General features: G+C 68.4%; 1 protein-coding gene across 1 annotated transcript; it reads left to right on the plus strand.

Annotated features, from left to right (window-relative positions):
* Positions 1-4,060: 4,060 nt before the first annotated feature.
* Positions 4,061-9,914, plus strand: LOC125345387 (granulocyte-macrophage colony-stimulating factor receptor subunit alpha-like). Its single transcript, XM_048337568.1, has 10 exons — positions 4,061-4,069; positions 5,351-5,483; positions 6,253-6,381; positions 6,501-6,741; positions 7,719-7,851; positions 8,384-8,416; positions 8,510-8,645; positions 9,307-9,418; positions 9,538-9,595; positions 9,765-9,914. Exons 1-10 carry the CDS (start codon positions 4,061-4,063, stop codon positions 9,912-9,914), a joined length of 1,134 nt encoding a protein of 377 aa, XP_048193525.1.
* The last annotated feature ends 3,114 nt before the right edge of the window (positions 9,915-13,028 follow it).

The following is a 13,028-nucleotide window of genomic DNA, read 5'->3' on the forward strand; positions in this document are numbered from 1 at the left end:
CCAGACCCCGCACCCCAGACCCGCACCCCGGGACCCCCAGACCCCAGACCCCAGACCCCAGACCCCAGACCCCAGACCCCAGACCCCGCACCCCAGACCCCGCACCCCGGACCCCGGACCCCGACCCCAGACCCCAGACCCCAGACCCCAGACCCCAGACCCCAGACCCCAGACCCCCAGACCCCAGACCCCGCACCCCAGACCCCAGACCCCAGACCCCAGACCCCAGACCCCGCACCCCAGACCCCGCACCCCGCACCCCAGACCCCAGACCCCAGACCCCAGACCCCAGACCCCGCACCCCAGACCCCAGACCCCGCACCCCAGACCCCAGGACCCCAGACCCCGCACCCCAGACCCCAGACCCCAGACCCCAGACCCCAGACCCCGCACCCCGCACCCCAGACCCCAGACCCCAGACCCCAGACCCCGGACCCCGGACCCCAGACCCCGCACCCCAGACCCCAGACCCCAGACCCCGCACCCCAGACCCCAGACCCCAGACCCAGACCCCAGACCCCGCACCCCCGCACCCCAGACCCCAGACCCCGCACCCCAGACCCCAGACCCCAGACCCCAGACCCCAGGACCCCAGACCCCAGACCCCAGACCCCAGACCCCAGACCCCGCACCCCAGACCCCGGACCCCAGACCCCAGACCCCAGACCCCGGACCCCGGACCCCGGACCCCAGACCCCGCACCCCAGACCCCAGACCCCGGACCCCGCACCCCAGACCCCAGACCCCGGACCCCAGACCCCAGACCCCGCACCCCAGACCCCAGACCCCAGACCCCGCACCCCAGACCCCAGACCCCAGACCCCAGACCCCAGACCCCGCACCCCCGCACCCCAGACCCCAGACCCCGCACCCCAGACCCCAGACCCCAGACCCCAGACCCCAGACCCCAGACCCCAGACCCCAGACCCAGACCCCAGACCCCGCACCCCAGACCCCAGACCCCAGACCCCAGACCCCCAGACCCCGGACCCCGGACCCCGGACCCCAGACCCCGCACCCCAGACCCCAGACCCCGGACCCCGCACCCCAGACCCCAGACCCCGGACCCCAGACCCCAGACCCCCGCACCCCAGACCCCAGACCCCAGACCCCAGACCCCAGACCCCGCACCCCAGACCCCAGACCCAGACCCCGCACCCCAGACCCCAGACCCCAGACCCCAGACCCCAGACCCCCGCACCCCAGACCCCAGACCCCAGACCCCAGACCCCAGACCCCCGGACCCCGGACCCCGGACCCCAGACCCCGCACCCCAGACCCCAGACCCCGGACCCCGCACCCCAGACCCCGCACCCCAGACCCCAGACCCCAGACCCCAGACCCCAGACCCCAGACCCCAGACCCCAGACCCCGCACCCCAGACCCCGCACCCCAGACCCCAGACCCCCAGACCCCAGACCCCAGACCCCGCACCCCAGACCCCAGACCCCAGACCCCAGACCCCGGACCCCCAGACCCCAGACCCCAGACCCCAGACCCCCAGACCCCCAGACCCCAGACCCCGCACCCCAGACCCCGCACCCCAGACCCCAGACCCCAGACCCCAGACCCCAGACCCGCACCCAGACCCCAGACCCCAGACCCCAGACCCCAGACCCCAGACCCCCAGACCCCAGACCCCGCACCCCAGACCCCAGACCCCAGACCCCAGACCCCCGGACCCCAGACCCCAGACCCCAGACCCCAGACCCCAGACCCCGCACCCCAGACCCCAGACCCCGCACCCCAGACCCCCAGACCCCAGACCCCAGACCCCAGACCCCCAGACCCCAGACCCCAGACCCCAGACCCCAGACCCCGCACCCCAGACCCCAGACCCCAGACCTCAGGCTTCAACCTAGGCCTCAAGGCTTAGGCCTCAATCTAGGCCTCCACCCAGGCCTGAAGCCTTAGGCCTCGACCCAGGCCTCAAGCCTAAGGTCTCAACCTTGGCCCAGGCCTCAGGGTTCAACCTAGGCCTCAAGCCCTAGGCCTCAATCTAGGCCTCAAGCCTTAGGCCTCCACCCAGGCCTAACCCCAGGCCTCAAGCCTAAGGCCTCCACCCAGGCCCAGGCCTCAAGCCTTAGGGCCTCCACCCAGGCCCAGGCCTCAAGCCTCACGCCAGGCCTCAAGCCTAAGGCCTCAGTCCAGGCCCAGGCCTCAGGCTTCAACCTAGGCCTCAAGCCCTAGGCCTGAATCTAGGCCTCAAGCCTCAGGCCTCCACCCAGGCCCAGGCCTCAAGCCTAAGGTCTCAACCTTGGCCCAGGCCTCAGGGTTCAACCTAGGCCTCAAGCCCTAGGCCTCAATCTAGGCCTCAAGCCTTAGGCCTCCCACCCAGGCCTAACCCCAGGCCTCAAGCCTAAGGCCTCCACCCAGGCCAGGCCTCAAGCCTTAGGCCTCCACCAGGCCCAGGCCTCAAGCCTCACGCCAGGCCTCAAGCCTAAGGCCTCAGTCCAGGCCCAGGCCTCAGGCTTCAACCTAGGCCTCAAGCCCTAGGCCTGAATCTAGGCCTCAAGCCTCAGGCCTCCACCCAGGCCCAGGCCTCAAGCCTTAGGCCTCAACCCTGGCCCAGGCCTCAGGCTTCAACCCAGGCCTCAAGCCCTAGGCCTCAATCTAGGCCTCAGGCCTCAGGCTTCCACCCAGTCCTTAGGCCTCAGTGTACCCAGAATGCACAGCGCGCATCCCAGGCCCCCCCCCCAGCCTCTGTGACTCAGTTTACCCGGAAGCCAGACGTCACTCCGATTACCCAGAATCCCCCAACCCCGCACCCCGCACTGTTAACGCTGTTATTATTATTGCTGTTGTTATTGTTACTATTATTGTTATAGCCGTCGTTGTTGATTATCGTTACTGTTATCATTATCGCCGCGCCGTTATTGTTATTGGTGTTGTTATTGGAATCATTATTATTATTGTGGTCGCTATTGCCGTCTGTATTATTTATTATTATTATTGACGTCGTTATTATTTATTTTTATTATCTGGTTATTATTATCGCCGTCGGTATTATTATTACTGTTATTGTTTTGTTGTTCTCATTGTCATCGTCGGTGTCATTATTATCGCCGTCGGTGTTGTTTATCATTGGCGTTGTTGTCGTTATTATTATTGGCATCGATGTTATTTATTATTGTTCTTGTTATTATCATTATATTGCCGTCTGTATTGTTTATTATTACTGCCGTCGGTGTTGTTTATCATTGGCATTGTTGTCGTTATTATTATTGGCATCGATATTGTTTATCACTGTTGTTATTATTATTGCCGTCTGTATTGTTTATTATTATCATTGCCGTCGGTGTTGTTTATCGTTTGTTATTATTACTGCCGTCGGTGTTGTTTATCACCCCGGGGTGCTGGGGTGCTGGGGTGCTCGGTGCCCCCGCCCCGCCCGTCCCCGCCTGCCCCTTCCAGGATGGTGACCGTCGGCGATGATGTCACGGCGCCCCCTGCTGGTGGTGATGATGACAATAACAACAACCACACAATAACAATAACAATAATAATAACAATTTAATTATAATAACAGAGACGGGGCGGACGGGCGGGGGGGTCACGGGGGCCACAGGGGGTCATGGGGGGGGGGGTTCTGGGGGGTCCTTTGCCAACCCGGGGGGAGCCTGGAAACCGACACCTCCGCACCCCCCGGGGGGAGCCTGGAAACCGACACCTCCGCACCCCAGGGGGGGAGCCTGGAAACCGCCCGCGTCTGCCCCGTCCTGAGGGGGGGGGGCCTGGAAACCGCACAGGAAAGCGGAAGTCGAAGCCGCCCGGGGTGGTGGGGTGGGGGTGGGTGGGGTGGAGGCTGAGGGGGAGGGGTGACCCCTGACCCCTGATCCCTGACCCCTCCCCCCTTGGAAGGAGGAACCGACGGGGCCCCCCGCGGGGAGCCTGGAAACCCCCGGGCGGGAGCGGGCGGCGAGGAAGGCGAGGCGGCCGACGCTGGGCCTCCGACCCCCGACCCCCCGACCCCCGACCCCCGACCCCTGACCCTACCTGACCCCTGACCCCCGACCCCCACCCGACCTGACGGAACCGAGCCGACCGGACAGACGGGGCCATGGCCTGGGTGTGAGTGGGGGAGGCACGGGGGCAACGGGGGGAGGGAGGGGGGCGGGGGGGCAGGAGGGAACCCCGACTACCCCACCAACCGCCCCACCAACTGCCCCACCACCCAACTACCCCACCCATCCACCCCACCACCCACCCAGCTACCCCACCCCAACTACCCCACCAACGGCTGCACCAATGACCCCACTAATTGCCCCACCACCCACCCAGCTACCCCACCCAACTACCCCACCAACTGCCCCCAACAACTACCCCACCCAATTACCCCACTAATTGCCCCACTACCCACCCAAATACCCCACTGAACTACCCCACCTGACTACCCCACTACCCAATTACCCCACTACCCATCCAACTGCCCCACCAATGACCCCACCCAACTGCCCCACCACCCACCAACTGCCCCACCCGACTACCCCACTACCCAATTACCCCACTACCCCACCAACCACCCCACCAACCACCCCACCAACTACCCCACCAACTGCCCCAGCACCCACCAACTACCCCCACCCGACTACCCCACTACCCAATTACCCCACTACTCACCCAACTGCCCCACCCACCACCCCACCCATCCACCCACCCACCTACCCCACCCAACTGCCCCACCACCCATCCAACTGCCCCACCTGACTACCCCACCCACCCATCCACCCCACTACTCACCCAACTACCCCCCACCCACCCCCCACCCCCCGTCGCTCTCTCCCCAGGGGCCCCCCGCTCCACGGGCCGCCATCTTCCTCCTCCTCCTCCTCCCCCCCGTGGCTCGTCCAGGTAACGCCCTCCCCCCCTCCCCCCCCCCCCCCCCGCCATCTCCCCCGCCCGGGGGCAGGATTCGAACTCGCCACCCGGGCGCCGGCGACCTCTGACCTCCCCCCTCCCTCCCCCCCCACCCCCCCCCGTCCCCTCCCAGAGGCCCCCGCGGGCGCCTTCCGGAAGCTCCCGCGGCCGCCCGGCGACCCCCGACCCCGCCGCGACCCCCCGACCTGGGCCTGACCTTCGACCCCAGGAGCCACCGGCTGAGCTGGCGCTGCCCGGCGGGGGGGGGGGGGGCGGCGCCGTCGGGGTCGGGTGCGGGGTCGTGACCCCCGGCGGGGGTCGGGTCAGGCTGCCGGTCAGTCGGGGGGGAAACTGAGGCACGGTGGGGCTGGGAGGGGAAACTGAGGCACGGCGGGGCTGGGGGGGAAACCGAGGCACGGGTGGGGCGGGTGGTGGGTGGGGGGGGGTAAATCGAGGCACGGCCTCTCCCCACCCCACCCCCCCCCCCCCCCAGCTCTCCGAGGCCCCCGCCCGCCGCTGCAGCTGCGACTTCAGGGCCTCGAGTGGCACCGGGGAGCCGAGTTCGAGGTCACGCTCGCCCTGCCCGGGGGGGAACCTCAGCCGGGGCCTGGTGTTCGGCAACCCGGGTGAGGCCCTGCGGGGGGGGGGCGGGGGGTTCAAGGGGTCACGGGTCGTGGGGTTCAAGGGTCAGGGTTCGAGGGTCAGGGGTCAGGGATCATGGGGTGGAAGGGTCAGGGGTCAGGGGTCGTGGGGTGGAAGGGTCAGGGGTCCTGGGGTCGTGGGGTTCAGGGGTCAGGGGTCCTGGGGTCGTGGGGTTCAGGGGTCAGGGGTCCTGGGGTTCAAGGGTCAAGGGGTCCTGGGGCTCAAGGGTGCGGTGTCGTGGGGTTGAAGGGTCAGAAGTCGTGGGTTGCAGGGTCCTGGGCTCCTTTGGTTGAAGGGTCAGGGGTCATTGGGTTGAAGGGTCAGGAGTCTTTGGGTTCAAAGGTGTTTGGGTTTGGTCCTGGAGTTTGAAGGGTCATGGGTGGTGGGGTTGAAGGGTCAGGGGTCGTGGGTTGAAGGGTCAGGGGTCGTGGGGTTGATGGGTCGTGGGGTTGAAGGCTTCCGGGGTCCTTAGGTTGAAAGGTCAGAAGTCGTGGGGTTTGAGGGTCAGGGGTCTTGGGGTTGATGGGTCAAGGGTCGTGGGTTGAAGGGGTCAGGGGTTCCTGGGGTTGAAGGTCAGCATTTGTGGTTTGAGGGGTCAGGGGTCGAGGGGGTTGAAGGTTCAGAGGTCATGGGGCGAAAGGTCGGGTCCTGGGGTTGAAGGGTCAGGGGTCGTGGGGTTCAAGGGTCAGGGGTCACATCTCCCCCCCACCCCCCCTCACCCCCCCCCCATCCTCCATGTCGTCCCCCCCCCAGGCCCCGAAGGCTCGGCGGCCGTGGGCCTCGCGTGTCACGTGTTCGAGGCCCGGACCCTGAACTGCTCGTGGGCCCCGGGGCCTCGGGCGCCGCCGGGGACTCGGTACAGCTGGGGATCCGGGACGCCAGGTGGGGCCGCGCCGGCGGTTTCTAGCGCCCCCCTCCCCACCATTGTCGGTTTCTAGCTCCCCCATCTCCACCATTGTCGGTTTCCTAGCTCCCCCATCTGCACCTTTGTCGGTTTCTAGTGCCCCCATCTCCACCTTGTCGGTTTCTAACGCCCCCCAGACCGGCCTGTACCGCGAGTGCCGGGCCGACGCCGCCGCCGCCGCCGGCCCCCCCGGCCCCCGGCTGGGCTGCGCCCTGCCCGACCCTCGCCGGCCTCCGCGCCCGGACCTACGCCCTGGTCACCGGCTCGAGCCCCGCGGGCCCCATCCGCTTCCTGGACGCCTGGCTCTACGCCCGCGACATCGGTGAGGGCGGTTTCGAGTAGCCCCGCCCCCCCCCCCCCCGCCGGGGACCACCCGGCCGGTTTCGAGGGTCCCCCACGAGCACCTTGGTGGATGGAGGGCGGTTTTTCGAGTGTCCCCAGGACCACTGTGGGCGGTTTCGAGTGTCCCCAGGACCCACCAGGGCGGTTTTCGAGGTGTCCCCCAGGACCACTGTGGGCGGTTTCGAGTGTCCCCAGGACCACCCAGGGCGGTTTCGAGTGTCCCCAGGACCCACCAGGGCAGTTTCAAGTGTCCCCAGGCCCACCCAAGGCGGTTTCAAGTGCCCGCACGACCCACCAGGGCAGTTTCGAGTGTCCCCAGGACCCACCAGGGTGGTTTCAAGTGTCCCCAGGACCACCCAGGACGGTTTCGAGTGCCCCCACGACCCACCAGGGCGGTTTCCATTGTCCCCACGACCCACCAGGGCGGTTTCAAGTACCCCAGGACCCACCAGGGCAGTTTCGAGTGTCCCCAGGCCCACCCAGGGCAGTTTCAAGTATTTCCATGACCCACCAGGGCAGTTTCGAGTGTCCCCATGACCCACCAGGGCAGTTTCGAGTGTCCCCATGACCCACCAGGGCAGTTTCGAGTGTCCCCATGACCCACCAGGGCAGTTTCGAGTGTCCCCAGGACCCACCAGGGCGGTTTCGAGTGTCCCTGGGGACCACCGAGGGCAGTTTCAAGTGTCCCCACGAACCCCTTGGTGGATGGAGGGCCCCGAGGACCACCCAGGGCGGTTTCCATTGTCCCCACGACCCACCTGGGCAGTTTCAAGTGTCCCCAGGACACACCAGGGCGGTTTCGAGTGTCCCCATAAGCACCTTGGTGGATGGAGGGCGGTTTCGAGTGTCCCCACGACCCACCAGGGCGGTTTCGAGTATCCCCAGGACCCACCCACGGCGGTTTCGAGCCCCCCCCGCCCTCCCGCACCCCCACCCCACTCCACCCCGCGCCCCTCCTTCTGGCGGTTTCCAGAGCGCTTCGACCCCCCGCGCAACGTGAGCGTGGCCTGCGGCCCCCGGGCTGCCGGGCGTCGTGGGCGCCGCCCCGGACCTGGAGGCGGCTGAGCGACCGCGACTTCCAGTACCAGCTGGACCTGAGCGTGCGGGTGGGTCGCGGGGGGGGGGGAGTACCGAGCACCCAGCACCCGGGGGGTACCGAGCACCCAGCACCCGGGAGGACTCAGCACCCAGCACCCGGGAGGACTCAGCACCCAGCACCCGGGGGGACTCAGCACCCAGCACCCGGGGGACTCAGCACCCAGCACCCGGGGGACTCAGCACCCAGCACCCGGGGGACTCAGCACCCGGGGGACCCAGCACCCAGCACCCGGGGGACTCAGCGCCCAGCACCCAGGGGGACTCAGCGCCCAGCACCCGGGGGTACCGAGCACCCAGCACCCAGGGGGACCCAGCACCCAGCACCCGGGGGTACCGAGCACCCAGCACCCAGGGGGACCCAGCACCCAGCACCCAGGGGGACTCAGCACCCAGGACCCGGGGGGGACTCAGCACCCAGCACCCGGGGGGACTCAGCACCCAGCACCCGGGAGGACTCAGCACCCAGCACCCAGCACCCGGGGGACTCAGCACCCAGCACCCCGCCCCGCGGTGCTGACCCGCGCTCTGTCCCCCCCCCAGCTCGGCGCCCAGCCGGCGTCCCGGGACCCCCCGGTGAGTGTGACCCCTGACCCCGCGACCCCGCGACCCCCGCCCCCCGGCCCCCGCATCCGCCCCGGGCCTCAGTTTCCCCCCCCCCCGCCCCAGATCGAGGTCCCGGGAGGCTCGGGCAACTCCTACGCGCTGCCGGGCCTCGAACCCGGGCCCCGCCGCGCCCTGCGCATCCGGGCCGGCGACGCCCGCACCCTGGCCTGGGGCGCCTGGAGCCGCGCCGTGGAGTTCGGTGAGCCTGGGGGGGGTGGGTGGCGGTTTCGAGTGACCCCAGGACCACCCTGGGCCTGTGGGGCGAGGGAGGGCGGTTTCCGGTCTCCCCAGGGGCGGTTTCAAGTGTCCCCGGGTAGCGGGGGTTCTGCGGGGGGCGGTTTCAAGCGTCCCCAAGGCAACCGTGGGCCTGTGGGTGGATGGAGGGCGGTTTCAAGTGCCCCCATCGGGAAGGGCTGTGTGTGTGTGGGCGGTTTCAAGTGTCCCCGGGTGGTGGGGGGTTCCATGGGGGGCGGTTTCAAGCGTCCCCAGGACCCCTTTGCGCCTGTGAGTGGATGGGGGGCGGTTTCCAGTGTCCCCAGGGCGGTTTCAAGTGTCCCCTGGGGGGGAGGGAGACTGTGGGTGGCGGTTTCAAGGGTCCCCAAGGCAACCGTGGGTCTGTGGGTGGATGGAGGGCGGTTTCCAGTGTCCCCAGGGCGGTTTCAAGCGTCCCCAGGGCGGTTTCAAGTGTCCCCTGGGGGGGAGGGAGACTGTGGGTGGCGGTTTCAAGGGTCCCCAAGGCAACCGTGGGCCTGTGGGTGGATGGAGGGCGGTTTCAAGTGTCCCCAGGGCGGTGTCAAGCGTCCCCAGGGGCGGGGGCCGTCCGTGGGGGGCGGTCTCCAGCCCCCCCCTCCCTCCCGCAGGGTCGGCGGTTTCGAGGGTCCCCGCGGGCCGGGCCGCGCTGCCCCCGCTGCTGGCGGCGGCGGCGCTGGGGTCGCTGCTGGCGTCGCTGGGCCTGGGCTGGGGCTGCCGGAGGTGAGCGGGGACTCGAACCCGGGGCCGGGGGGGGGCGGGGGGGCGGCGCAAGGCATTGTGGGCCGCGCGGGAGGCCGGGATTCGAACCCGCGTCCCCCCCCCCCCGCCCCGCCCCGCAGGCTCCTGGGCGCCCGCGTCCCCCGCGTCCGCGACAAGGTCACCGGCGGCCCCGACCAGGTGAGGACGGGCGGGGCGGTGTCAAGGGGCCCCAGGGGGAGGGGCTGAGAGTGGAGAGCGGTTTCAAGCGTCACCAGGGCGGTGTCAAGCGTCCCCATGGTGGTTTCTAGGGTCCCCAGGGCGGATTCTTGTCCCCAGGGCGGTTTTGTGTCCCTCGGGCGGTTTCCAGGGTCCCCAGGGCGGTTTCAAGGGTCCCCAGGGGGAGGGGCTGAGAGTGGAGAGCGGTTTCAAGCGTCCCATGGGCGGTGTCAAGCATCCCCGTGGTGGTTTCAAGTGTCCCCAGGGCGGTTTCCAGGGTCCCCAGGGGGAGGGGCTGTGAGTGGGGGGCGGTGTCAAGCGTCCCCATGGTGGTTTCTAGGGTCCCCAGGGCAGTTTCTTGTCCCCAGGCTAGTGTCAAGAGTCCCCAGGGCGGTTTCAAGCGTCCCCAGGGCGGTGTCAAGCGTCCCCAAGGGGAGGGGCTGTGAGTGCGGGGTGGTTTCAAGCGTCCCCAGGGCGGTTTTGTGTCCCCAGTGCAGTTTCAAGTGTCCCCTGGGCGGTTTCAAGCGTTCCCCAGGGTGGTTTCAAGTGTCCCCAGGGCGGTTTTGTGTCCCCAGGGCGGTTTCCAGGGTCCCCAGGGGGAGGGGCTGTGAGTGGGGGGCGGTGTCAAGCGTCCCCAGGACCACCCTGTGCGTGTGGGTAGATGGGGGGCGGTTTCAAGCGTCGCCAGGGCCGTGTCAAGCGTCCCCATGGTGGTTTCAAGTGTCCCCAGGGCGGTTTCTTGTCCCCAGGGTGGTGTCAAGCGTCCCCAGGGCGGTTTCAAGCATCCCCAGGGCAGTTTCAAGCATCCCCAGGGCAGTGTCAAGCGTCCCCAGGGGGAGGGGCTGTGAGTGCGGGGCAGTTTCAAGCGTCCCCATGGTGGTTTCAAGTGTCCCCAGGGCGGTGTCAAGTGTCCCCAGGGCGGTTTTGTGTCCCCAGGGCGGTTTCAAGCATTCCCTGGGCGGTGTCAAGCGTCCCCAGGGGGAGGGGCTGTGAGTGGGGGGCGGTGTCAAGCGTCGCCAGGGCGGTGTCAAGCGTCCCCATGGTGGTTTCCAGGGTCCCCAGGGCGGTTTCGTGTCCCCAGGCTAGTGTCAAGAGTCCCCAGGGCGGTTTTGTGTCCCCAGTGCAGTTTCAAGCGTCCCCAGGGCGGTTTCAAGCATCTCCTGGGCAGTGTCAAGCATCCCCAGGGGGAGGGGCTGTGAGTGCAGGGCGGTTTCAAGCGTCCCCATGGTGGTTTCAAGTGTCCCCAGGGCGGTTTCTTGTCCCCAGGGCGGTGTCAAGCGTCCCCAGGGGGAGGGGCTGTGAGTGCGGGGCAGTTTCAAGGGTCCCCAGGGCGGTTTCAAGTGTCCCCAGGGCGGTTTCAAGGGTCCCCAGGGCAGTTTCAAGTATCCCCAGGGCGGTTTTGTGTCCCCAGGGCGGTTTCCAGGGTCCCCAGGGCAGTTTCAAGTGTCCCCAGGGTGGTTTCGTGTCCCCAGGGCGGTTTCCAGGGTCCCCAGGACAACCCTGTGCGTGTGGGTGGATGGGGGGCGGTTTCAAGCGTCCCCAGGGCGGTTTCAAGGGTCCCCAGGGCAGTTTCAAGTATCCCCAGGGCGGTTTTGTGTCCCCAGGGCGGTTTCCAGGGTCCCCAGGGCGGTTTCAAGCGTCCCCGGGTAGGGGAGGAGGAGGCGTCCGGGGGCGGGAGGGCGGTTTCAAGTCCCCCCCCCCTCCCCGCAGGTCCGCTGGGAGGACTTCGCCTCGGCGGCGGCGGCGGAGGCCCGGGAGGAGGCGGAGGAGGAGGCGGCGTCGCCCGTGGAGGAGCTGAGCGCGCGGCCCGGGCCCTGAGCCACGAACCCCGGGTGCTGGGGGCCGAGTCCTCCTTCCCGTGTGTCCACACGGGGTGCTGGGTGCTCGGTCCTCCCGCGCGGGTGCTGGGCGCTGAGTCCTCCCGGGTGCTGGGCGCTGAGTCCTCCCGGGTGCTGGGCGCTGAGTCCTCCCGGGTGCTGGGTGCTCAGTCGCTCTCCGGGGGAGAGCAAGGGAGGGACGGACGGACGGACGGGGGGAGGACAGGCAGGTACTCAGCACCCAGCACCCAGCACCCAGCCAATCACCATCCAGTACTCAGCACCCAGCCACCAAGCCCTCAGCACCCAGCATCCAGTACCCAACCACCCAGCACCCAACTACTCAGCACCCAGTACCCAGCACCCAGCACTCAGCCAACCAGGTACTCAGCACCCAGCACCCAGCCAATCAGCATCCAGTACCCAGCACCCAGGTACTCAGCGTCCAACTACTCAGCACCGAGCACCCAGCACCAAGTACCCAGCCAACCAGCCAATCAGCACCCAGCACCCAGCCACCGAGTACCCAGCATCCAGTACCCAACCACCCCAGCCAATCACCATCCAGTACTCAGCACCCAGCTACTCAGCACCAAGCACCCAGCACCCAGCCACCCAGCTACTCAGCCAATCAGCACCCAGCACTGAGACATCCAACCACTCAGCACCCAGCATCCAGCCACCGAGTACCCAGCATCCAGTACCCAACCACCCCAGCCAATCAGCACCCAGCACCCAGCTACCCAGGACCAAGCTACTCAGCACCCAGCACCGAGCACCCAGCAGCACCCAGCTACCCAACTACCCAGCACCCAGCACCCCGGCTTCCCGATTACACGCCCGTGTACCTCAATTCGCCCCGTGTCGTCTCCACTGCCTGCGCCCCACCCGTCCCCCCCCCCCCCGGTCCGTCCGTCCCCCTTCCTGCCCCCCCACCCCCCCCCCGGCCCCGAGGACAAACAACAGGAAACCGCCGGGGCGGGGCGGGCGGCCGAGGAGGAGAGCGACGGTTTCCCCCCGGGGGGCGGCGGTTTCGAAAGAGAAGTCACCCCGAGTCCACCCCGGGGGGGGGGGGTGGAAGCCGGGCCTGGGCCCTGAGTTCGAGGCCTGAGTTCGAGGCCCTGAGTTCGGGGCCTGAGTTCGAGGCCCTGAGTTCGAGGCCTGGGTTCGAGGCCCTGAGTTCGAGGCCCAGGCCCTGAGTTCGAGTCCCCACCCCCACCCCCAGGCCCGGAAGCCCTGGCCCGATAAGGAGTACTCAGCACCCAGCACCCCCGACCCGCCCGGCCCCCCGCCCCCCCCCCCCCCACTGTGTGCGAGGCCTGGGGGAAGGGAGAGGCCTAGGGGCCGCGGGGAAGCCTTCGGGGGCGTGGCCTAGGCCCGGGAAGCCTTTGGGGGCGTGGCCTAGGCCCGGGAAGCCTTCGGGGGGCGTGGCCTGGGCCCAGGGCAGGCCCTAAAGCCTTCAAGTGGGCGTGGCCTGGTCCCACTGGGGCCTAATGGGAGCCTTGAAGCCTTAGGGGGGCGTGGCCTGGGCCCAGGAAGCCTTCAGGGGCGTGGTGTAGGCCCAGGAAGCCTAAGGGGGCGTGGCCTGGGCCCAGGAC

Source organism: Perognathus longimembris, unplaced genomic scaffold, assembly GCF_023159225.1.
Source record: "Perognathus longimembris pacificus isolate PPM17 unplaced genomic scaffold, ASM2315922v1 HiC_scaffold_56, whole genome shotgun sequence".
NCBI lineage: Eukaryota > Metazoa > Chordata > Mammalia > Rodentia > Heteromyidae > Perognathus > Perognathus longimembris.